General features: G+C 34.8%; 1 protein-coding gene across 1 annotated transcript in view; it reads right to left on the bottom strand.

Moving 5' to 3' along the window:
- Positions 1-27,835, bottom strand: part of LOC108570536 (semaphorin-1A-like) — a 112,256-nt gene that overhangs the window by 12,652 nt on the left and 71,769 nt on the right. The window contains exons 5-8 of the mRNA XM_017932408.1: positions 11,952-12,300; positions 10,705-10,787; positions 10,520-10,618; positions 8,823-9,107 (exon numbers count right to left, since the gene is read on the bottom strand). Of these exons, the coding sequence (XP_017787897.1) occupies positions 8,823-9,107; positions 10,520-10,618; positions 10,705-10,787; positions 11,952-12,300 (816 nt within the window). The remainder of the gene's footprint in view (positions 1-8,822; positions 9,108-10,519; positions 10,619-10,704; positions 10,788-11,951; positions 12,301-27,835) is intronic.

Here is a 27,835-nt window from a genome sequence, read left to right on the forward strand (position 1 = left end):
TATTTTTGCATTCTTTATAGCTTGGAGAATATGGAGTACTTTGAAATTGGACTCAAGAACACGCTTGATGCGAATTTTCGAAAATCTTTGATAAAGTATTCTGGTTTTCGGGGTAAAAATATCGATTCTTAATTTGGAGAATACGTCTGTCAAACGATTTTTCGAAATTGGATAAATTGTGAGATCTATGAGAGTTTGAAGGACTTAAGACCATGCCTGACCCAAATTGTCATTTTTTTGTAAAAAAATCAATATTCTCTTTTTTGCACTTCTTATAGCCTGGAGAATATGTAATTTTTTGAAATTGGGCAAATTTTAAGTGCTACGACGAAAATCTTTAAAGAGGATATTCTGGTCTTTGGGGCCCAAAAAAAAATCGAAATGTCCTAATTTTTCAAAATTACATAAATTGTAAGAGCCACGACAGTTAGAATACCTGAAAACCACACCTAACGCAGATCTCCGAAAATCCTCGAACAAAATTTTCCCAAAAGCAAATTTTCCAAGAATCTTCACACGCCACAACACGTAACTCTAAATCTCACAAACATTTCAAGTCTTCGTCATTGATTTCACGCGAGCAAAATCTGATCGAAGACACGTACAAAACATTCTTATCACCTAATCAAACAAATCAGAAAATCAGCCGTCTAAAATACCTCCTTAAACAAGAAAACACCGTTAAAAGTAAAACGACGAACAGAGAAAGAAGCGGATCAACTAAGTAGCCGTTACGGTTGCTGGACGAGGAAACGGCGTTTATAAACGGTCTGCGATGGAACGCGCAGCACGTCTTATGTGCTTCGGCCGCTGCTCGATGCGAATTCGATTACAGCGGAAAATTGGCGGCGGCTGATAACCGGCGTGAAATATGAATATGCTGAAGTTTATAAGATCCTTCGCGCGTGTACATGGTAAATGTAAGTTTGAAGTGGCTCGTTTCACCAAGAAATACAGCTATCTATGGCGAGATGGAAAATTCGAGGTTCTTCTGTGGTTCACTTTTAAGATTTCATGAATTTCTCTGGTTCTCTTATATCTGTCTTTTTTCGTATTTTTTACACTTCCTTTTTCATTTGACATTTCACCTATTTTTCTTCTTTCTGTAAGAGTATGGTCGAGCGAGTGTTGGGACTCGCGCTGGTTTACGACCCGCAGACCGAGAGGTCCCAACGCCTTGACACCCCCACGCGCTAAGGGCTGGGTTAGGTAAGGACCTTGCTGCGTAGAAACCCCCAACCTGTGCCAGGGTTTCCCGGAGGCAAGAGAGGGCGTCAAGGCACGTATATGTGGGATCAATTCGTCAGGAAAAAAATGTATACACTGTCGCATAGCCAGCTCGAGCCTCGGCGCGCTACCTTCAACTGCCTTCTCGTCCCGGGGCCCGCATGTCTCTTCTACGCTTCGCTTTTCGCTCACGCCACGCCGGTACGCGCCACACGCTCTCACGCGTGTCGGACCCGATCGCCGACGGATCAGTCACCACAAGAGTATGGTCAAGGGAGCGTTGGGACTCGCGCTGGTTTATGACCCGCAGACCGAGAGGTCCCAACGCCTTGACACCCCCACGCGCTGAGGACTGGGTCAGGTAAGGACCTTGCTCCGTAGAAACCCCCAACCTTTTTTTTTTTCCTGGAGGAAATCTTCTGAAAGACACCGCCTCCTGGGGGAGGAGGCGGTAATGTGAGATTCTTACTCACTAAAACCTCGACGGTGACCCTCGTCGGGCACGCTAGGGGAGCCCTGGGATCTCTTGCGAACACGACCAGGACACCCCCGCGCCGTGGGTTGCGCCCCGACCCGGGGGGGAGGTGACTGCAAATAAATGACACTCACATCCCTCCGATTGAACTCCGCATAAACCCCCAACCTGTGCCAGGGTTTCCCGGAGGCAGGAGAGGGGCGTCAAGGTACGTATGTATATAAGGACGCGTTGAATAAGACTAAGTAGAATATATTAGAAAGATTATTAGGAAACGTGTAGTTGGTAAAGACGGACCAGAAAGGAACGAGGCGTGAACGACGGACGGACAAATAAATATAGTTTTAACATCTGTTTAAATAAATCCTGACAAGTATTGTTTAGACCAGACAACCCTTACATTTTCTTCTTTTTGCCGCATCGTTTGTAACGAATTAGAGAAGGAGAAGAGTAAATGCGGAAAGCGATGAATAAATTTGAAACGGCGGGGTGGAAGTTTTAAAATGTCCAGATGAAATTAACGCAAGAATTTCAAGGATTTAGCGAGAACAAATTCCGGAGGAAATTTCCGGGGCGAAACGGCGCTGAAGGATTTCAATTCCGTCCTCGAAGCAGAGACAACGGCTGTAGACACATTGCATGCGCCGTTCTATTTCTCAAACTTGCCACCAGAGACCGTAAATCCTTTACATTGGATTTACATTTTAATATCTAATTTTCAGTCTTTTCGTCTCTAAATACGCTATCTATCACACTCTGTTCCTTTTCTTATCGCTATGGCCTATCGGGGACGTGTCTATTTTATCCTCATCTCGCCTCAATTTGTCTGCATTTACCTCATAGACAAAATTTCACGGGGGAAATTTCGTCGAGGAATTCCTGCAGATTTGCTTGCGAGAATTATCCTATCATTTTGCGAATGAATCTTGCTGTAAGAAAATTTTCTTTTTATCCTTGCGATTTCTTTATTTCATTTACTCCTTCATTTCTGAAATTTAGGGTTCTTTTCCTAATTACAATTCAGTATGAAAAATTTGCAATTATTTAGCCAATGAGTTTAGCCAGAAATAAATTTTTCCTCGAATTCTCGCGATTTCTTTAGTTTTGAAATTTAGAGTTTTCTGTAATTACAATTTAATATTGAAAAATTTGCTATTATTTAGCCAACAAATTATTTCTTGAAATTTTGCGATTTCTTTAGTTTTGAAATTTAGAGGTTTCTTTAATTACAATTCAATACGAAGATTTTGCTATTATTTAGCAAATAAATTTCGCCACAAATAAATTTTTCCTCGAATTCTTGCGATTTCCTTAGTTTTCAAATTTAGAGTTTTCTGTAATTGCAATTAAATGCAAAAAATTTGCTATTATTCAGCCAACAAATTTCGCCACAAACAAGCTTCTTTTTTAATCCTCGCGATTCCTTTATTTCACTTGTTCCTTTAATTCTGAAATTTAGCGATTTCTCTAATTATAATTCAATTTTCTTCACAAGACAATACTTATTTTCGATCACAAAAGAAATGCTTCATCTTTCTCATGGCAAAACGTAGATATAATTTCGTGATTCGATTTCGGTAGAATGTGACATATTTTAATTTCTAAAGATTAAAGCGTGACGTGTGATTTGAAATAAAAAAGATAATTTACATGCAAGGTTCTTCATAAAACTAGGTGAATTTGTAAACTCTTTTAGCACGAAGTAAAATTCTGTCGCGCAACCACGTAACTTCCTCTTTCGTTTCGCTTTTTGTTTGATGGAATTTCTAATTTCTTTCGCCAGTGGAACGTAATTTTGAAGTTGAGGAAATCTTCTCGACAAGAGGAACTGTATGAGCTCCTCAGAATGAGAATGGCGTAAATCAAAAAAGTTGGAACATTATGTTCCACTGCTATTCTAGATTGAATCTTATGTTTTAAGCATTACTATCTTGTATATGTGCTAATAGAAGGAAAGAAATAATAGAAAAAGGATATGAGAATATCGTACGCTATTCGATTATTCCTGTTATTATGCTAATTACGTAGATCGAGCGTGAGACTTACAATTAGAATTCTAAACGAAGCACCTATTTTTTTTCGCTTTATTCCGAGTATCTTGGAAGATTTAAATTACAATCTTTCACGTAAAATTGAGCACCTGAGAACGAGAGCAACGTTACTTAATTTCACTTCATTTCGAGAAATTCTGACGAGCTGTTTAATAGGTGTTTTGAAGAAATAATGTGTGCTATTAGAGGTTTCATTTTTCAGTAATAGAATGGGATTAGAACAGAGTAGAATTATGGGAAAATGACGAACTGAACTTTTTCTTTTTTATTCTTTCTTTCTTTTCTTTTCTTATTTTGCATATTTGAAAAATTTCATAAAAGAATTTGCTATTTATCTTGACGAATTGTTTGATCTAATTTAAGAAAGTAACTTAATATAGTAATATTAATATTCCCAGTCTTAGAAAAGGACAACGACAAAGAGAAATTAGAACAAACAACTTAAAAATTTGAAACAAATATTCATTTGGTGTAATTTTAAAAAGTGATACTTAATGCTTCAAAATTCATCAGTTATTGAAAAATTCACCAATTTCTCAAAAAATTCTGGCAAACACTATGTTGAAATAAAATTCCAAAATTACAGATCGATTTTGCTATCGTTCCAAACAGAAACAGGAAATTCACCCAAATTTTATCAGCCATTTGATCAAAATTTTAAAACAAATCTCCTTTATCTTCAACCGTACTCGAAGATTAACTACAAACTTGTCAACATTTTTCCCCAAAATCCTCCAAAAAAATGAATCACCTAACCTCACGGAACAATGTGATTTATGGAACCCAAGCGATACCGCATTCATAACTGTATCCACGATTGTGTACGGTTAGGTGAGAGAAGCGTTGAAAATTTCTCTTCGGGAAGCGTGTTTTATCTGCGAAAGAAAACTCCTTCGTCAAGATTCTTTCGCACCAACAGGCCGTGAAACCGATCAAGAATCATAGCGAGCCAATTTTCGCCAATGACTCTTTTCTTCTCTCGCTATTTCTCCTCGGTATAAACGGGAAAAACCGTGGAAATAAAGCGTATCGCGTCTAACAAGGGAATACCTTCAAGTAATAATCACCGAAATTGATGAAACTTTGGTGTGTAATAGTTCTCAAAAAAATATTTGATACGTATTTTTTTAAATTGACAATCGTTCATACTGAAAGAGTGAAAATGGCCCTGAAATATGAAGATAATAATCATATTTGGTCAAGCATATTTATTATTTTTTATTTTTCAGATTTCTTGTTGAAAAATGCAAAATTCGCCAGGTTACGGTATTCCTCTATTTCCAATATTTCTTGCTGAAAAATGCAAAATTCGCCAGGTTACGGTATTCCTCTATTTCCAATAATTTTCGAGATATTAGAATAAATATATTTACTATCCACTTTGGAGGGCGATTTTCATCCCTTCACTGCAGACCAGTGATTTCTAATCTTTTTTGTCCCAGGACACATAAAATAATTACTACAATTCTACGGCACACCAAAAAATATATCATATTTTTCGTTCATCAGACAAAAAGTCAAATTTTTCACTGATTTACAAAATCAATATTTTTTCCATTTTCGCTCTAAAACTATTTCTCCCACTATGCATCAAGCGACACTTAACGATACGCGAAGGAAATTTTGCCAACATGAACTTGCATTAAAAAATCATAGACACACTTGTGAATCTCTCAAAAACAATTTCGAAAACAATTTTTTACAGATCTCCTATACATCAAACTTCCATCAAAATCGACGATCATCACATCAGGATGTTCTCCCAGAAGTAGGCGAGCCACCGTTACGCTCGTCGATCTAAGAAAGCTCATCGACAATTTCAACGCTGTGTACCGCCTAACTTTCTAAAATTCACGCGAAAGTCGAACCAGGGTCGATCTACCAACTTCTTCGTCAAGATTCTTTCGAACCGACAGACCATGAAACCGATCGAGAATCATAGCGAGCCAATTCTCGCGAACGAGAGACTCTCTTCCTACGGCGTGAACGCGAAAAATCGTGGAAACGAAGCGTCCAAGTAGGGAAAAACCAAGTGTTACGCTCGTTGAACCTAAGAAAGCTCATCGGCGATTTCGACGCACTTGTGTATCGCGCCTAGCTTTCTAACGATCGCGTTCCCGCGAAAGTCGGAACCGGCGTGTCTGCTTAAGAACGAAAACTTCCGCAACTTCCGTTTCTCCGTTCCGTTTGAATTTCGCGAACTGTACGTGTGTTGGGAGACACGCGTTCTTACACGGGGATAGAGTTAACCGAAGTCGAGGACGGTTGTTACGCCAACTGTTTCCGCGACGGACGCTAGTTTAAGTCGAAATGTCGCCGAAGAAACGAACTTTTAATCCTGCTACCATTTAAATTGCATTCGGTGCCCAAGGTTCCAGCTGGCATGGGCCTCGTTTAAACGTCTTCGACGCCACTTTTCGGTTCTTGTACGTGAAAATTAATCGGTAGACGGAGTGGATATTATTTGGAAACTATTTTGTATACGAATATTCTCAATTTTTAGCGTGCAGGAATTAAAACGACGGAATAAATTTTGTTTAATCGAAGTCACTTTTTTTTTAATGTATTCGTAGATCGAATAAAATTTGGGGAGTTTGTTTTGTACAGCAGAATTGGAAGAATTGCATCGCTGAATTGTGAAAGGTTCAATTCTTTAGTGTAGAAAATTTTGTAAGAGGTTATTTTTATTCTTTTTTCTGCTTTGCATGTTTAAGTGAACGTTCAAATTGCGAAATTGCAGTCTTTGCAAAATTCTGGGGAATGGCAGAGAATTTTTGTTGTATCAAATATATTGAAATTTGGGGGAAACCGAACACTGATAAAACAAAAATAAATAGTTAGAGTTAGAGTAGTATTTAAAGTATTTTGAAGGTAATTTCTTATTTTTTAAGCGAATTTCAAGGTTGTCTTAACCCTTTGCGATCGGCACATTTCTCTGGTTGAACTATCAGCTAGTCGGAGCAAATTTAGATTTTCAAAGTTATTTTTGCATAGTTGATTTATTATATATATAAGGATATTGAAAAACAGAATATTTTGAAACTGATATACTTTGTTTAATACATTCTAGTTATAGTGCATAAAAATAAAACGTTTTAACTTTTGTAATTTTCCAAAGTATGATACTTGACAAAACAAAGATCATGCCGCCATAGTGGCGACACCGATTTTTAGAACAAAATTGAAATGCCGCCACTATGGCGGCACCGATCGCAAAGGGTTAAGTTCCTGCAGTTTGTCCACCATTTTCTACAGTTTCTTGCGAAATGAACGATTAAATGGAACGATATGAAGATAGTTAAACGTAACACCGTGTATTTCAAGTGTAATATTGGACCGTTTATTTTGAAAGTGGTGCAAGTCCATTTTTTTTTTAATAAATAAAAAGTTTACACTAAATTAATCACAAATTATGTGATCTCATTTTTTAAAAAATGGACTTACACCACTTTCAAAATAAACGGTCGAATATGTTACTTCGGAACGTTTGGAATAGGAAACAAAAGTAAGATTAATTTTGCAAAAGTATATTAAAATAAGAGAGGAGGTGAGATGTAAGAAAAAAAAGCTGTCGGTTAACTTTACGTGTGAGGTATGTTTGAGATCTTGTACAAGAAACTTTCTCTCAAAAATCTCTTGTGCAGATGGAACTCCATTTGTAGATGTTCTTAGCTAGATCGTCGAGAGGGTGTTACTTCCTTGACCTCGATTCTTGTAGAACTTCGCTAGCATTCAATCTACATCGTACGCGCGTTCAGGTGTTCAGAAAACGGGAATAAGCTGTTTAAAACGAAACTGGCGAAATTTCTTGAATGTCGTGAAATCGCGTAATCTTCCGTTTCGTAAATAATTTAACGGAGAGTAAAATTTGTAATCTTAATAGATCTAACATTGAAAAATTTCTGAGAGGAAATGAAGGTTTAACTATATTCATATCGTTGCATTCAATTGTAGATTATTCGCCAAAAATAATAAACTGTAAAATGAAAAACGTAAATTCAAATTTTCTTTGAATTCAATCGATAGAAGTATCAAGTCAGAGTAGTTAAAAGTGTCTCAAGGAATTGTCACGTTGGGGCTGAAAAATGTTGAATAGTCGAACTATTCGAATAATTCGAATATTCGGATAATTTCGAATACGAATTCTTTATTCGGATAATTCGAATATTCGGATAATATTGAACTCGGATGATTTCGAATTCGGATAATTCGAATATTCGGATAATTTCGAATACGAATTCTTTATTCGGATAATTCGAATAGTCGGATAATATTGAACTCGGATGATTTCGAATTCGAATAATTCGAACATTCGGGTAATTACGAATTCGGATAATTTCGAATGCAAATTCTTTATTCGAATGATTCAAATACATAATTCGAATATTCGAAGTGTTTGAATTTCGGATTGTGCGGAATATTTCCTACATTTCGAATATTCCACAATATTCAACTATTCGAAATTGAAATCCCAATTCTACCGATGTTCAAATATTCGAAATTGAAATCCGAATTCTACTGATATTCAAATATTCAAATATTTAACTATTGGAAATTGAAATCCGAATTCTACTGATATCCAAATATCTAAGTATTCAAAATTGAAATCCGAATTCTACCGATATTCGAATATTCAAACATTCCACAATATTCAACTATTCAAAACTAAAATCCAAATTCTACTGCTATTCGAATATTCAAATATTCGAATTCTCGTAACATCCCCGAATTCGCAACTAGCTTCCTAAAAGAAAAGGTCAACAAAAATTCGAAAACGTACAAAATTGTCATGCCAAAGGAGATCAGAGTTTCGTGGTTATTTCAGAAGAAGAAAAAATATAAGTAAAAGGACAAAACACGAATCAGCATCAACAGACGTGAACAACGAAACAGAACAAAACAAAAAAACAAGAAAAAAAGAAGCAGAACGAGAAAAATAATAAAATCAAAGCGAGATTCGACGTATCCTCGTGGTACAAGGCACGGGCGATAACGTTTCATAATCTCGCCAGAAATCGACCCTAAACGTTTTAACTCTATTAAGGAGAGTTTACGTTAACGGCAATTACCTTGTTCGTAGCCGCAGCCCTTGTGTTTTCCGTTCATAATGTCCTGGAACAGGGTTTTGTCGGCGTCGCTGTCGTGCAGCTTCGTCGACACGGCCACACACAGGTTCTTAGTGGCGTCCCAGGCACAATGTGGATCCTGCAGGGCGACGCAGGAGGCGCAGGTGGCCGCTGCCGGTGCGTCGCAATAGTGGAGCGGAATAGCGCGAATTTCGGAGTCAGCAAACACGACCAACTTGCTCGCCTCGCCGGCCAGGTGGACCACCAACAGATCCTTGATCGCTTGTCCTGAACGTGAACCGAATTTCAGACTTGAAATCCCGTAGTGTAGGGATAGGATTGTCGAACAACGTATAAAAGCGTACCTTACGATACGTACACTGCCAACGATTTATCGAAAATTTCGCGAAGCTTGAAGTTTCAACGGGGGTTGTGAATATGTTTGGGTAATTAATTAAAAAGGATTATCGTGTGCGTGAAATTGTAAGAAAATATATGTCTCGATTATTACGTGTGTGAAATTGAAAGAAAAATTGACGTCTTTTTTGTTTAGTGGCGGAATTTTCTGAAGCTAATTTATTTTTGAATCAATTTGCATATATTCTTAGATTAAATCGAAAATTCGCGAAGTTTGTACGGGAGTTGTGAATATGTTCGGATAATTAATTGAAGGGATCATTACGTGTGTGAAATTGTAAGAAAAATTGATGTCTCTTTTATTTAGTGACGGAATTTTCTGAAGCTAATTTATTTTCGAATGAATTTGCATATAATCTTATGTTAAAAAATGATGTGCAAATGTGGTCTAAATCGAAATTTGAATACTATCTTCAGCTCTTGTACATTCTACCAAATTACGTATTACCTTCACGTCAATTCAAGTAATATGAAATCTTAAAAAATGATGTGCAAATGTGGACTAAATTGAAATTTTAATACCATCTTCAACTCTTGGTCATTGTACCCAATTATGTATTATCCAAGAAACATTGATGTCTTTTTTATTTATTGACCGAATTTTCAGAAGCTAATATATTTTCGAATGAATTTGCATATAATCTTATGTTAAAAAATGATGTGCAAATGTGGTCTAAATTGAAATTTGAATACTATCCTCAGCTCTTGTACATTCTACCAAATTACGTATTACCTTCACGTCAATTCAAGTAATATGAAATCATTCTCTTTTTTCTTCCATGAAATTTCTTATTTCTACTTGCAGAGCACCTGTTATTCCATTAAACGACACCACATTCGCAGCATCTGCATTCAATTTACTCGCATTAGCTGCTTCGTCACGTCGATCGTGAAGTTTTCGTCACAATTCGCCGGGATATGTAGGACAGAATGAGTAACGAAAATAATCGAAAATTTCAGACTCATTCACAATTCATAAAATAGACAACAATCATAAAAGATTCTATACTTTTTCCACAGAAAATTCTACAATATCGCCATCGTACGTTTTTTCAACAAAAAAAAAAAAACAAAAAGTCGCGTCACAGTGAAATTCAACGGGTTGATTAAATTGTTGGGAATTAAAGTTTAGATCGTTCCTCGAAATCTCCTGTCTTGCATCCTGCAATTGGGTTGACGCTTATCGGATGCATTCGATCGAACGTCGAATTTCACGATGCAGGGAACAGGTTTTATTCAGAGTCGAAGAAGGTCGGCGGAGAAATGTTCGTAGGATTGCTTACCGTATTTCAGCACTTGAACGTCGCTGATTATAACCTGGCTAACATTGCTCAGAGAATCAGGCGCGCGAGTGTTGAGCGCTTTGAGAACTCGGCCGTCGTCTACGCATAATTATGAAATTGTCATAATTAGATCTGTGAAAGTGCTTTTGTTCGTTGTTGTAGCGCAGAATTGTGCGCCAACTCACCTGTTCCTACGTAAAGGATGTCGTAGCCCTTGCCGTCTAACGCCTTCACTTGAGGATCCACGGCGACTTTGGTAAATCTGTAACTGTAACGTGGAGTTTCCTGTTTAATTGAACTTCGTGTCAACACTGGATTACTTCGACGAACGTATTAATGGGATTTCAGTATAATTAATTTTATTAGATATCGTTTTATTACTTTGCATAAATAATTTTGTTACAAATAATTTTATTACTTTGCATGTATAATTTTATTACATATAAAGGTAATATTGTACGTAGATTGTGTAGATTTGTTAAGCGCGAGTTTCAAGTGCAGGGAAAAGTAGCAAGACGCAGTTAATAACGTGCAACGCACGACTCTATCCAAGAACAATTAAATAGTCAACCGAGGTGTTCCACGAGACGCCGCAGATCATCTGGGCAACCGACCGTCGGTAACCTAGAGAACTTTCTCTAGTCTAACAAGATTTTTGTTAAGCAATTTATGTGGTAGCTGTAGCAGGTACTTTTCAAGTATTTCTGTTTTTTCTTTAATTACAAGTTTAACTCGTTCGTTACTATTGGCGCCTATAGGCGTTTTGAAAATTTTGACGCACTTCCACTTTAATTTGATACTTCATTTTATCCTGTACACACTTTCCACCTTGATCTAGTAAAATAAATTTTAAAACGATACGGTCAACATAATTTTTGCAGCCGTGATTAAAAATTTACCATTAGTCATATAGGTTAAGGTCACATGCACTTTCTAAGGTTATTAGACACCACGGCAGAAATAATCAGTGGAACAGTCCAATGTCTCTTCTTTTTGTAGCATATTTCATGAATTTGGTAAGTCATGCTGTGCTATTTTCATACTAACGAAGAAAAATAATTTGTTTACTCGTGAATTTCTTTATAATCATCATCAATTCTTGTTTCTCCCATCGAAGTGTAAAATTCTAACCAACCATAATATTTCTTCTCGTGAACGAAGAAAAATCGTGTCACAAATGATTAACCATTCTAATGTACCATGAAAATAACTTCCTTTTAACGACAAGAAGAAATATCGAATAATCAAGAAGGACTTTTTGGTTATCAATTCTTGTTTCTCCCATTGAAATGTAAAATTCTAACCAACCATAACTTTTCTTCTCGTGAACGAAGAAAAATCGAGTTGTGTAGGGTTAACAATTATAAAGTACCATAGAAATAACTTCCTTTCAACAACAAGAAGAAATATCGAATAATGAAGAGGAACTTACTTGAAGCTGATTTTGGTTATCACAGGCAATGAGAAGAAGGACTGGACCGCATCGTCCATTAGGGGGTGCGCCTTGACAAAGTTCACGGTTACATCTGGAAGTGTCCTGGAGTCGTTCATGCATGCACCGGGTCTAGGCTCGGGCACCTTTTCCGGAAGTACTCGCAGCCAGTTGCTGTTTATCGTCTCTTGCTCCTTGAATGCACCTTGGAAGACTTCTAGGACGTTCTTCATGGAGAACGCACAGACCGCCGAGCCGCCGATCGAGTTCACAGGGGTCGTAAACACCCCATAAACCAAACGGGCACGCTCGCCGGCGTAAACACCTTCCGTGACATCGCTCGTTGACTCTGTAATAATTGTAAATCGCTCGATAAATCTCCTCCTTCCCTCGACACACCACTTTTATTTGCTTAATTTCACGCGTTCATCGCGGACATCGATTTTCCCTCTTGTTTTCCCATTCGAATATTTTCACCCTGGCTATTTTTCAGATCCTTCAAATGTTTTTCTGTTATTTTCTAGCGAATTGAATTGTTTATCGCAGGGAGAAGAGATTTTTGATAATTATTCATCGTGATGATGGGAAAAAAATAGAAATTTCTATACGAAGAGTGATAATTAAATTTACGATTTTTTAAATGTAATTTATGTTACGATGGATTAAGTTTAATCACCACTATGTGGATTAATACGTTATCGCAATTTTTATTAGCTTTCAAACAGTACTTTTTCTCAGATATTGTGAATATTATTATTGTTAGAAAAGAGAAATCTTTATTATCATGCGAGTCCTAGCTTCAAACAATATTTCAAAGCTGCGTAATTAAATATCTTCGCGACGTCAATTAAACTTTTCTTAAAATCTAATTGACCACATTTATTTCTTTGGGTCACAACTTTTTTATCTCTCAAGCACCACTTTTTCTCAAATAGTACGAATATAATGTCGTATATTATAATTGTTAGAAAAGAGAAATCTTTATTATCATGCGAGTCCTAGCTTCAAATAATATTTCAAAGCTACGTAATTAAATATCTTCGCGACGTCAATTAAACTTTTCTTAAAATCTAATCAACCACATTTATTTTTTTGGGTTACAACTTTTTTATCTTTCAAGCACCACTTTTTCTCAGATATTACGAATATAATGTCGTATATTATAATTGTTAAAAAAGAGAAATCTTTATTATCATGCGAGTCCCAGCTTCAAACAATATTTCAAAGCTGCGTAATTAAATATCTTCGCGACGTCAATTAAACTTTTCTTAAAATCTAATTGACCACATTTATTTCTTTGGGTCACAATTTTTTTATCTCTCAAGCACCACTTTTTCTCAAATAGTACGAATGCAACGCCATATATTATTATCTATTATTAGAAAAGAAAAATCTTTTCCAATGTGTCACAAAATTACGTTAAATATCTTCGGGACACCAAAAACCCTATTACTTAATATTGATAACGTACGAAGTATCAAACTGACTCGTTTCATCCAAAGAATTCGATCGTTTAAAGTGCTTCGAACTTCTCAAATTCAATTACAATCGAAACTTATACTTTCCCCGACTATCGATAATGTTACAAACGTGGAAACTGTGCCACGCTCTCGTTAAGGATTAAAATCCTCCGTACGGTTTCCAGGATAATTTCTATTTTCGAATAACTGTTACTTAGGCGAAATTATTAACCGATTATTATTACTATTATTATTATTCAGCCGGCGTGGTAGATGCACGGTATTGTACACCATTAATTCGATATCCTCGTTAAGTGATAATAACAATTTCGTGTCAGTTCTCCATAAAGCGCATTATAAAATTAGTATCCTTATAAAAATAACAGTTGAAGTTTGCTGTACATGCGAGAAATTGTAATTCCGTGGCTGGTAATAAGGTGTTAATATTAATCTGAGCGGCGACCTCTGGCATAATGGGGCGAATGACGTTACGCCATGGCGTAATATCAATTATGCTTGCCGCGTGTATATGCTGGAAAACATGTCCTTTTCGGGGGCCGCAGTTGCTCGCCGCCACCGAAAATGTTAATAACATTTCCCGTGTATCGGGTTTAATTGAAAATGACCGGCTAATATTTCGTTAATTAACGTCGGTTAATCGTGAAGTGGGCGATTTCATTTTCATCGTGCGATCGTTTGCGCTTAGAAAATTGCTAATTTCACATTTACAGAATAGTTCTTGTTAACAAAGTAAGGACAGTTACGTGTGTGAATATGTTTGTGTTTGTTCGTGTGAATTAGCATGAAACTTTCAGCGAAACTGAAATCGTAATTATGGCCGCGCCTCGTTACGTTTCGTATTTATCTTGCAACGACGTTATTTCTTCGATAAAGTACTGTACTGTCGTGAAATTATTTAGTATCCAGTCTGGAATATGAAAATTTGCTTAAAAGTCACGTTTTATGGGATGATTAATGTATTTGTGGGTCGATGTAATTTCTTTAGCTCGTAAAATGTTTGTTTCCTGTCTTTTTTGTTTTAATTTCTCTTGTTTTATATATATTTAGATAACAATGATTTAAAAATAGCAAAATAAGGACACTTCTCAACATTCTCACTCGTCGTATGTTGATCATTACAGCTGTTTCCTTATATACCGGGTGTCTCAGTCTTTTTTTGGTTAAAAGTTATAATAAAAATAGAAAATACAAAAATTGCAGTAGCAGAAGTGACATTCAACACTTTAAACGAGCTCAGATAGTAAATACAGCTCGCATAAACAGATAATATGTACATATCGTTGATCTATGCCTGTTTTGTAACATAACCTCACTTTCTCCTCGTATTATCGCTATAACTCTTCAACAAAGCTTTAAACGACCTATGTTCATATGACATTTTCTTCTTACTTACACCCATAGAACATACCGACAAAGTTTGATCGCAAACAAATCAGGTCGAAAACATAACCTTAAATTTCTAAACCGAATAAAACGAAATTTCCAAGTCTCTTTATATTCACAAGAAATTCTACCCATTAATACTTCCATAACCTTGCTGTTCCATTTCTACTACCGCGAAAAATCCTGCAGATACTTGGTATCGGTAATTTTCCGCCGACGAAAATCTGCACCGGAAATTAAATTACCCGCTGTCGATAATAAGCGGAGAAAAACGAACGTGGAAAGCAACGAGGGGCGATATCGAGACGAAACGAGCAATCGTTGGCGAAACATAGGATCAGGTACGACGTTAAAGAGGTTCCACGTCTACCGAGTTATCCTCGCGGCAAAACAAAATGGTCGGCCTCTCACAAAGAGCCATCCGGGGGGGTGATCTTAAATTCAAATTCGTCCTTAATGCATAGTTTGGCGCGACACGGCTCGTCGTATCTCGACGTTTTAGTTCCCTTTTAAATCACGGCCACTTCGAATCGACCGTGAACAACCATTTGACGGCTGTGGCGCGGGCGATTAATATTAAAAATTCCACGGGAACAATTAATTTAAAGAAGCGTAATCGAAGCGAGGAGGGTCTGAATGAGAGCCGGTGGAACAATAACTTTAAAGAAGCGTAATCGAAGCGAGGAGGGTCTGAATGAGAGCCGGTTGAAAGAAAACGTGGCGAAAGTTTTCTGTCACCTGCTCGTTAATTCCGCACGAACGAGACTAAAAACCATTAATGCGGCCATTCTTCGCGGGGGACATTAGCGCGAAGAAAGGGTAATTCGTGTTCGATAAAACATTGAATAAAACGGGCGGTGTGACGTCTTTCGGTTGGCAAACGCGACGGGAAACTTAGAAGACGGTAGCTTTCAGGGAATTTTTTTTTTTTTTTTATTAAAGGTGATCGTAGATTAATCTTCGGAAAGGATGTTTCTGTGGATCGAGAAGAAATTGACGATATCGTTTTTGTATGGGAATGTCGCGTGAATTTTAATACGATTCTTGGATGATGAGGGGCTTTTTTGTTTTTACTGTTTCTGGGGGAAATTAAGTTTAATTACCGACGGAGTTGAAATTCAGTTTCTGCTTCTTTTTACCGCTGGTTTTATTCTTGTAGAACAGTTATCAGTCGTTGGTCACCATGTTTACAAATTTCTCAATTTTTGCTGTACAGGATTTACGTGCTTATTACTCGCAGCAAACTTCCCGGGGAGGCTAAGCTAATTTCACTAGAAAGTTACCGCTAAAGGGCGCCCGTCCTAGTTTGTATCAGGTTAAGAAATCGCGTGGCAGAAACTCGGAATGATTTCGCTGAACTAATAAGAAATTTTCAAAAACGTGTAGTATTGGTGTTCTTTGTGCGGATTTGTCTCTTTGTTAGTTCTGCGGAACGTTGATCATCTGTGATTTTTTTCAGATTTCTGCGATGTCAGGTGTTTAATTACGGAGTCTCGAAAATTAGTGTAAAACATATTTTACGAATATGATATAACCATTAAAATTGTACTATGAAATGAAATAGAAATCGTTTTAACGAAGTAGTTTTCGCAAATCCTTGCCTCACGTCAGCATCGGATTTCCTTCGTTTGTTGTACGCGAAGATTGGCACAATATTCTTATTCGTTAGAATTAATTAGTAGAGCAAAGTTAAAATTATTTCTCATTGGTTAAGTAAACTTAAGACAGATTATTTATATCTTCTATTTTATGTGTTGTAGACAAATATCCTTTATGTCACAGAATGGAAGAAACGTAATACGAGAAATGAAGATTACTAACAAGGGACATCACCCAAACGTTACACGCCGATTTCGATGAAACTTTTATATGTTGTAGAACTTGAAAATATATTTGACACGTATTTTTTTTTTTATGTGCGAATATTCACTCTGAAGAGGTGAAAACAGCCCTTAAATTTGGGATTGAAAAAGTTATTTTCACAAACATATCTCGGAAACTGTTAGCCGTAGGTAAGAAATTCGAAATGCAAATTTTGCAGTTTCAGAAGGCCAATAATATGGCGCAAGCAGACTTTTGAAAAATTTGTTTATTTAAAAAATAAGTTCTGCAAATATTTTTTATGAAATGTTGGACTGTTTTTATCAAATTTCACATATGCAAGCTACAGCTCTACACCCGTTGTAAGTTAGAGATAAAATAAAAAAATGAATGGAAATATGTGACATTGAATAAACAGTATTTACTTGAATATACAAAAACAGTTAAGTTGATAAAGTAAACTAATCCACTTTGAAACTTTACAAAAAGTATGATTAAAGGAAAGAATCATCAAAATAAATTATGTTTCACTGAAATTTGATTTCACTAAAAAAATTCTGCTTAATAATCAATATTCATTTAAAAATTTTTCTCAAAAGCACTTTCATGCGTTACTTTAAATTTCAAGTTACCAATCATCCATTACTATCTATCCTTTATTTATCATTGACAAATTTTCCTGTTATTTCAATTATTTTAAATTTCAAGTTACCAATCATCCATTCCTATTTACATTTTATTTATCACTGAAAATTAATTAATTCATATCTCAAGTTATCAATCATCTATTATTATTTATCTCTAATTTATCACAAAATATTTTTCTATTACTCTAGTTATTTTAGATTTCAAGTTACCAATCATCCATTATTATTTATCTCTAATTTACCATTAACAAATTTTCCTGTTACTTCAATTATTTTAGATTTCAAGTTACCAATCATCCATTATTATTTATCTCTAATTTACCATTAACAAATTTTCCTGTTACTTCAATTATTTTAGATTTCAAGTTACCAATCATCCATTCCTCTTCATCTTTCATTTATCATTGAAAATTAATTAATTCATATCTCAAGTTATCAATCATCTATTATTATTTATCTCTAATTTATCACAAAATATTTTTCTATTACTCTAATTATTTTAGATTTCAAGTTACCAATCATCCATTCCTATTTATCTCTAATTTATCACCGAATGCCGCAGAACGAGAAAATTCAACTCTACCAAAACATATTAACGTTGCAAGCGCGAAGAAATCGCGACAAAAGCGCAACAACATCGTCACCTGTATACCGCGGACGGGAAACGTCCACGAGTTTCCCCATAAACGTGATGATTTCGAAAGTGAATTTCGCGGTGGAAGGCGCGAGACGTGAAACGCGTTTTGCAGTGTTGAAAGAGCACGCCGCGTGCCCGCGTAGGTTAAGCGGAATCATGTAATTACAAATTCGCCGGCGGAAATTCGGGAAAGGCGGAGGCAGAAAAGATGATTAACGGGCCGGAAACGTAGCGACTTCGCGAGTGCAAATTGTTGTTCGTTTCATCAAAGCGAGAAGCACCTCGCTTTCAAAGTACCATCGCGCTTACGAGAGCAGTTTCTAGTAAATACTCTACTTGCTTTAATAAACCTGCGGATCCTTGATCACGAAAACACTCGACCAGCTGAAAGACAAACGAAGCTGAGCCACCCGCGTCAATGTTACCAGATCGGAGCTCTTTAAAGGGTTCGGTTAATTGTCTTTTTTTTCTTTCCTTTCTTTCTTAGCAACATCTACTATTAGCCGGCGATGCTAATCTGTAGCTTCTATTTTTGTTCAATTACAGATTGACAGAGCGAATTGGTTGATTAAATCATTCATTATGTTGGGAGAGAAACTTTGGAATTTTAGGTGGAATTTAGATTTCTTCAAAAATAAGAAATAAGATGAAAGTAAGAAAAATGTAAATTTTAATCTGCTACTTCTATTTTTAGTCAACTTTAGATTGACAGAGCAAATTGGTGAATTTTAATTCATTCGTTTTGTTGAGAGAGAAATTTTGGAATTTTAGGTGGAATTTAGATTTCTTTAAAAATAAGAAATAAGATGAAAGTAAGAAAAATGTAAATTTTAATCTGCTACTTCTATTTTTAGTCAACTTTAGATTGACAGAGCAAATTGGTGAATTTTAATTCATTCGTTTTGTTGAGAGAGAAATTTTGGAATTTTAGGTGGAATTTAGATTTCTTTAAAAATAAGAAATAAGATGAAAGTAAGAAAAATGTAAATTTTAATCTGCTACTTCTATTTTTAGTCAACTTTAGATTGACAGAGCAAATTGGTGAATTTTAATTCATTCGTTTTGTTGAGAGAGAAATTTTGGAATTTTAGGTGGAATTTAGATTTCTTTAAAAATAAGAAATAAGATGAAAGTAAGAAAAATGTAAATTTTAATCTGCTACTTCTATTTTTAGTCAACTTTAGATTGACAGAGCAAATTGGTGAATTTTAATTCATTCGTTTTGTTGAGAGAGAAATTTTGGAATTTTAGGTGGAATTTAGATTTCTTTAAAAATAAGAAATAAGATGAAAGTAAGAAAAATGTAAATTTTAATCTGCTACTTCTATTTTTAGTCAACTTTAGATTGACAGAGCAAATTGGTGAATTTTAATTCATTCGTTTTGTTGAGAGAGAAATTTTGGAATTTTAGGTGGAATTTAGATTTCTTTAAAAATAAGAAATAAGATGAAAGTAAGAAAAATGTAAATTTTAATCTGCTACTTCTATTTTTAGTCAACTTTAGATTGACAGAGCAAATTGGTGAATTTTAATTCATTCGTTTTGTTGAGAGAGAAATTTTGGAATTTTAGGTGGAATTTAGATTTCTTTAAAAATAAGAAATATGTCCGGAAAATTCGTGTAAAATTCAGAAAATTCGTCCGAGTAATAATTTCTTTATTCGTTAAGAAATTTATCTCCTATCACAGTTGTCTGTGATAATCCACGTGATAAGAGTATCCAGCGATTTTTCGTAGTTTATTGACCAAACCGGATAATTCAATTAAACTCTGTAAACTCGATTTCGAATTGGTACGATGCCTTATTTCATCCGAACATTCCACCGTTAACTATTTCAGAACAAATGTATCTACTATCCAAAGCTTTGAACAAAGAACAAGTCCTTCACGGAGAAAGTACGTAAAACTAATGACGTTAAATCGAATAAATTACATTTTACTTGTGTAATGAACTAACTTTATAAAAGCTGCACAAGAAATTATCGTAAACGTATTTATATAGAACAACATGTTCAACGAAGATGGACTATCGAAATAAATCTGAATTATTAACGAACTTATCAGTTTTTTATTGATATTTTAAATAAATCATACGATAAGTGTAATTATACTTAGTATGCAGGAAATAGTAACGCTGGCTTATTAAAAATGCAAATAAAGCTACTCTGCGTTAAAAAATTTTCTCTGTGCATGTACGATACGTAAATATGAAACGAAACGAAATTCTTGAATTTTTACCTGTTAACAAAATTCAAGTAGAGGCGAGTTTAGATCGAAAATATAGAGACACTTGCTGAATTGTGAAGCAAACTTAAACAGTCGCTACGAAATTATTGAAATCGAAAAAAAAATTATTCATCCTGGAATTTGGCAATATTAGGTCACCATTGAATCAATATTTCCAACAAATCTTTAAATTTGTTAAAAAAAAAAAAAATGTAAGCGTCTTCTCATTTCACAACTTTTTCCTGTTTTTTTTTTTTGTTAGAATTTCTTTAGATTTTCATTAATATATTTTTTGCTTTCAGGATGACCTAATTATAACGAGTATATTTTTAATAGTGGAGAAGAAATGTAATTCAATTTTCTTTGAGAACATAATGGATGTGCTAATATACTTATGAACGTCAGTGTACGTCGAAGAAGAGAAATAAATTACACAGTCACATTTTACGTACACATTTTCTACAATATTGTAATTAAAAACTGTTCACGAAAGACCAATAATTATCTGAAACACATTTCTGTTTCCAATTGAAATATGCACAATAAAGAAATTGTTATAAAAATTTTTGAATAAACATACATTCACAAGTTCGCTTAGAAAGTGCAGTAAAATTAATGTAAAAATAATTCTTTGTAAAGGAAACAAGTAGAAATTGCATATCTTTATGTGACTTAATTAAGTCTCGGATAAAAAAGGCAAGAACCAGTAACAGCGAAAAGGAAAACAATTTAAAATAATTATCTGAAACACATTTCTGTTTCCAATTGAAATATGCATACACAATAAAGGAATTGTTATAAAAATTTTTTAATAAAAACAAATTCGCAAGATAAGAAGAATAAGATAATTTTTTGCGAAGAAAACAAGCAAAAATTGTATGTCTATAATATTATACACGTGAGTTACTTAATTCTTGAACAAAAGAAAGTGAAAATTTGAAGAAAATTTGAATTGAAAATTTAAAGAAAATTTGAAGAAACTTTGAATTGAAAATTTGAAGAAAATTCGAATTGAAAATTTGAAGAAAATTCGAAGAAAATTCGAATTGAAAATTTGAAGAAAATTTGAAGAAACTTCGAATTGAAAATATGAAGAAATTTTGAACTGAAAATTTGAAGAAAATTCGAATTGAAAATTTGAAGAAAATTCGAATTGCGTAATTTGAAGAAAATTTGAAGAAATTTTGAACTGAAAATTGACTGGATACACAGGAATTTAAACTGTGATTACAAGTATCGATTTGTCAGGCACTATTTTCACGTTACTCGAGAATATTGGACAGTGACAGGAAGCTGTGCTCGGTACACTTGTGACGGGCGATATTTAATAAAAATTGTACACATTTTCCCACCGATTCAATCCATGCACCGACGCGAGAGGAAAGTTCACGTAAACTTCGACCGGCGAGTGTTTTCTTTCTGAATTTCAGTCTAACTTCTTTTCGAAATATGTTTTCCAAGTCGGTGCTTTCTAAACGTCCACACGAGTTTTCCGTGCCGATGTTACGTAACAAAATGTTTTTACTCCGGCCCAATGGCCGATGTTAAAACTCCTCGCCAATACATCAGGGACGAATATACACGAGGAACCGTGGCACTTCGGAAATCTTCCGGCGCATTCAGCAAACTTTTCACGGAAGCCATTCAAACATGCACGCGAGTCATCTATAAAAGATATTTTCTTTCGACGTTTCTTCCGCGTGCACTCTGAATAATTTAACGATTTAAAGATGTATAAATGCGCTTTTGGGGATTATCGGCTGAAATTGTCATTGGTTCGTTGAATTAACGAGGAGGAATGTTTGAGAAAGGTAATTTTGAACATTCGTTTCTTTTCAAAACTGATTTGGAAGATTAGCTGAAGTTTTAGTTTGTTGTTTTAATAAACGTGGATTCCAAGGCTAATTTTGGTTAATGGTTTGTACGACTGGAGATTTGTAAAGACTGATTAATATTTTGAAAGCGTAACGTGTTTAAGAAAGGAGATTTGAAAAATGAAAGGAAATTTCAAAAATTAAATTTTCAAAGATTTCAAAATTCAAGATTTAAGGATTTCAAAAGATTTCAGAATTCAAGACTTAAGATTTTAGAAGATTTCAAAATTCAAGACTTAGGATTTTAGAAGATTTCAAAATTCAAGACTTAAGATTTTAGAAGATTTCAAAATTCAAGATTTAAGATTTCAAAAGATCGCAGTATTCAAGATTTAAGGATTTCCAAAGAACTTAAAACTCAAGATTTAAAATTACAAAAGATTTCAAAATTCAAGATTTATGTTTTCAAAATACTTGAAAATTCAAGATTTAAGCTTTCCAAAGATTTCAAAATTCAAGATTTAAGCTTTCAAAATACTTCAAAATTCAAGATTTAAGCTTTCCAAAGATTTCAAAATTCAAGATTTAAGCTTTCAAAAGATTTCAAAATTCAAGATTTAAGGATTTCAAAAGATTTAAGAATTTCAAAATTTAGGACTTCAGATTTCGGTAGATTTCAAAATGGGGCATATTGTATGAATTATTTTATATTTTGGGTAAAGCTGAAATTCAATTTTATCGAACTGTTACAATTTACTCATTAATTTCATAATACGTGAACTGTGAAAAAGTTTTTCGCGTAGGTAAGCACATGTGAATATTAAAAAATCAATCAGCCTGCGAAATGCACTATAATATGTTAATACGATAGAATGTTCGTTTCATTGCACGCAATATAACGAAACACCGCATGAATAATATTACTATTATAAATACTGCACTAGCTATGTAAATATTGTGCTTTTAAAAAATTCTTTATATTTAAATTTCGTCGATTTTATGAATGATTTAAAAATTAGATCAACGATATCCATTACAATTTACATAGAACTTCTATAAAATAACATATCAAAGTTGCCCTCAATTATCAGCGATATTTACATTTAAATATAAAAGTTTCATTTTTGGTGCTGCATGAAATATGAATTCCTAGACCATCTATATGCCATAGCAATTTAGCGCACTTCTGTAACCTAACATTAAACTACAACTGCAAATATATGCCTAAAAACAACTAAATTTTAATTCACGTACTTTCGTACTTTAATATTTTACGAATTAAACTGTAACAGAACGAAAATAAATTACAAAAAAAATGAACGAAGTCTTGGAACACCTAACCTTCAATGTAGCCAAAGAAAAATTTGCGTTGATCTCCAATTTTTTTTGGAAACATTTCATATTCGAGTGTTTCGATTTTTTAGCAATTTTTCGAACAACACTCTGGTTCAAATATGTCACAATTTTCAATCGGACACGTGACTAAGATGATCGCGAGCAATTACGCCGAGATCCTCTTCTCCTTATGTTACAAGACACAAGCGTACTCACGAGTAGGCTGCTTCTTACTTTAATAAGCCGCGAAAGCGTTCGCTTTGCTATGAGAAAACCGAGTGAAGACGTCGAAGGGACAGGCAAACGTTCCTCTATTTTCCCCGCATGGACCACTCTTCCATTACTCGTCGCGAGTTTAAAAGTCGAACAAACCAACCAAGTTCCGGTTACGCTTCCCTCCTTGGAGAGGCACGCGTGTAAGTGGAAGCTTGGCCACGTTGGCGTAAAACTTTTTCCAGTGAATTCTACGCTTTTCTTTTTTTTTTCCCTGGCCGCGACAGGTGATTTATTTTTCGTCGTGCATTCTTAGTCAGAGACAAAGAACCTGGTCGAGGGTAGTTTGTCAAATTCACGTTCCTTTGGTCTGCTATGAGGATTCTATCGTGGAACAGAGGGGAAAGCTTCGAGATTTTCCCACTCTTCTCTTTACTTCTGAAGAGGTCCCGAAGGGTGGCGAAGCAAGGTGGATCAAAAATTAGCAAACTTTTGTCGCCTTATTGGAATAATGTTTAGTAATGTGCTATTTTAGTGTCTTGGTATCTGTACAGTATCAGTACACTATCAGTACACTATCAGTAGAGTATCAGTATAGTATCAATACAGTACCAATATAGTAGCAATGTAGTATCACTATAATATCAGTACAGTATTATATATACTATTAGTATAGTGTCAATGTAATATCAGTATAGTATCTGTATCAGTATGCTACCAGTTGAGTATCAGTCTACTATCAGTATAGTATCAATATAGTAGCAGCATAGTATCAGCACAATATCAGTACTGTATCAATATAGTATCAGCAGAGTATTAATATAGTATCAGCGTAGTATCAGTATAGTATAAGTATATTTCCAGTATAGCATCAATATAGTATCAGTAGATTATCAGTACAGTATCAGTACAGTATCAATATAGTATCAGCAGAGTATTAATATAGTATCAACGTAGTATCAGTATAGTATAAGTATACTTCCAGTATAGCATCAATATAGTATCAGTAGATTATCAGTACAGTATCAGTACAGTATCAATATAGTATCAGCAGAGTATTAATATAGTATCAACGTAGTATCAGTATAGTATAAGTATACTTCCAGTATAGCATCAATATAGTATCAGTAGATTATCAGTACAGTATCAGTACAGTATCAGAACAGTATCAATATAGTATCAGCAGAGTATTAATATAGTATCAACGTAGTATCAGTATAGTATAAGTATACTTTCAGTATAGCATCAATATAGTATCAGTAGATTATCAGTACAGTATCAGTACAGTATCAGTACAGTATCAATATAGTATCAGCAGAGTATTAATATAGTATCAACGTAGTATCAGTATAGTAATAGTATACTTCCAGTATAGCATCAATATAGTATCAGTAGATTATCAGTACAGTATCAATATAATATCATGTGCCCGGAAATTCTACCATACTTTCGGTTACTACATCAGAGTCACCCAGAAGAAATCATGTTCTACTGTCTCAAGAGGTAAACTGCACGACTTATGGCTAATTTAAATGCATTAATCGCATAATTATGAAGGCGAATAAATTTTGTGAATCGGTTGACTTTTTCAGATCCCAATCCTCCTTCAGACTTAATGTATATAACTGTTGCCTACAATGCACTGCTTGTAACTGTTCTGTATACTAAAGGATTATATGTATACCCATAAATAAATAAATAAACTAGTATACTATCAGTACAGTATCAATATACTGCATCAGTACAGTATCAGTATAGTATATGCATAGTATTTTATTAAAGTTGATAATAAATAAGAGAAAAAAAACAAAAACAAATGAATTGTTTTGATAATACAACACGAATTTACAAATTCTTGAACTTTCCTTCTGTAACAGTCAATCAAAATTTTGCTGCAAGAATATCTAAGGATTCTGGACGCTCAAGGACATTACATGCCCGGAATCGATTTTATATCCAATATCCATAAAATAGCTTGCCAAGCACCGTTTTCTTTTTTCCCCAAGATAAAGAACAAATATTCGAGGCCATTGAGAAGTAAACTCCAGGATAATGTTTAGCTTCTTTTTCATCCCGTTCTTTTTCTTCTCTCTTCCGTATTTATCCTGCCGTACTATGCGGTTTAAAGATAGAAAATGGGAACTCTGAAAATTGACCCAGAAACAGTTGAATCGTGCGCCACGGAAATTCGAAAATACAGAGTTGTTGTTTAGTTTACCAAGAAATTTAAGGTACGAACTCATATTTGAGAAATATTATAACTTCATCGTTACTAATTTTGTTACACGTGCGACGAAGAGATCAGGCAAAGAAAGCAAAGGAAGCTGCGAGCTTCCTGAAGCGAACGTGTAATTGATCACGATCCAATCAGCTAGACCGGTTTCTCGGAAAAATTTGGAAACAGAAATAGCTCCCTAGGACCGTTATAGCTAATCACTGCGCCTATTATCTCTCATGGACGCCTAAATTCACAATTCATCTCTTTACTCTTCACAGTACCAAACAAAATTGAAGAAAATTCAAATAGTACATTTAAAACAAATTTTTCAGAACATAAAAGAATTTCCAAAAATAGCTATTATCTCTCATCAACTCCTTTTACAATTACTCTCTTTACTCTTCGGAATACAAAAATGAAAATTTAAAACATTGGTAATGGAAAATGGTAAATTTGAAGCAAATTAAGAAACGAAAGAATTTCCCAAAATAGCTATTACCTCTCAGAAACTCCTACATTCACAATCAATCCCTCTACTCTTCACAATACGAAACAAAATTTAGAAAAATCCAAAAGGTCAATTTACCATAAACTAAAATAAAATTTTCAGAACGTAAAAAGAAATTCTGAAGAATATCTGTATCACATGACTCGTTACAAATCCAGTAAATTTTGGATAACGACAACGTGACTCATGTTCAACGTGCTCACGGCGGCCCAATCTCTTCTGCAACGAAAATCTTCGTCCGCTATTACACCGAAGCAACGGCGACAGGTGAAATTCGGCCAGAGGGAAATTTAATCGAGGGAAAATCGCTGATCCACGAGCTCCTCGACCAACGATGCTTTTCGTTAGATAAGTTCGAATGGGTAGCGGGGGCTTCCTTTGAAAGCGTAGATAGACTTTATAGTTATGATAGTCGGGCGGAGGCCGAGGTCTTCCTCTATTGAATACTACATGTAAATGGGAATTCCTAGGTAAATTGTGGCTGACGGTAATTCAGTCGAGGGGATATTCTTCATTCTGACGCCGCGAGACTTTGTTCCCGGCGCGTATAGATTTGATCCTTTTGTAAATTCACTTCTTCATTGAGCCTGCGCACAGGATTGTCTCAACTGTTCTGGAAATGTTAATTAAAGAGGGTACCGGCAGGAGGATGTTAACTGAAAAGCGTGGAAGATGCAACGGTTCTTCGAATTATTTACGGACATTTTACCTCGTTCAACTGTATAGATATTCTTCGATTTTTATTCATTTACTGTTGTAACGAAATTGTTAGAGAATTTTAGTATTGTCTGAAGAGTTGCACCGCGCAAAGCTGTGTTGTTATTCTAGCCGTGTGGTTCGACTCTCAGTGGTTGTTCATCGTAATATTGTAATCCATACTTATTCTAATATATGCAGTCGAAGGGCCTGGCTATAGAGTACGGCGTGCGAGGGATGAAAGGGCGGTGTGTTTGGAAAAGTCGAGAGGCGTGAATCGAAGAAGCGTGTGTCAAAGCCCAATGTATCATAGTTATTCTTATATTTTGTTAATAAATATCTATTTATATTTCTGATCTCACAATGATATATTTTTATTAATTTGTTATCGAGAATTTGGACATTTAGCAAAAATAGCGAATTCTAAGGATATGATTATAGTGGGAAAATTGTGTAGGTAAAGTAGGAGACTGTTAGGAGATACACTACCGGCCAAAAGTTTGGAATCACCGAGCATTGCAATTTACACAAAAATTTGCAGAAAAGAGTCAGCGACTTTGAGAATCTTTGATCATTCGAATCAATTGGTATGAGATAAATTGATAAATGTAGAATTGAGATAAACTTCAAATCTATGAAAAATTAGCAGCAGATTTGATATTGATGGAAAGTGGGAGGTGATTCCAAACTTTTGGCCGGAGTGTATATACTTTAATAATGTAAGCGTGTAGTTCAATAAAACCCCAACATTATCATTCCGTAAGTTCGTGTCGAATTTTTTAATTTAGATCGATATTTCCTTTATTTGATATTGATTATGATTTCCTTCATTTCCGTAATTTGATAAGAAAAACCTAAGCGCCTTCTCATTTCACAACTGTTTTTTATTTTTTTTTTTTTTTTTTT

The sequence above is a fragment of the Habropoda laboriosa genome, unplaced genomic scaffold (genome assembly GCF_001263275.1).
Source record: "Habropoda laboriosa isolate 0110345459 unplaced genomic scaffold, ASM126327v1 scaffold61, whole genome shotgun sequence".
In the NCBI taxonomy this organism is placed as follows: domain Eukaryota; kingdom Metazoa; phylum Arthropoda; class Insecta; order Hymenoptera; family Apidae; genus Habropoda; species Habropoda laboriosa.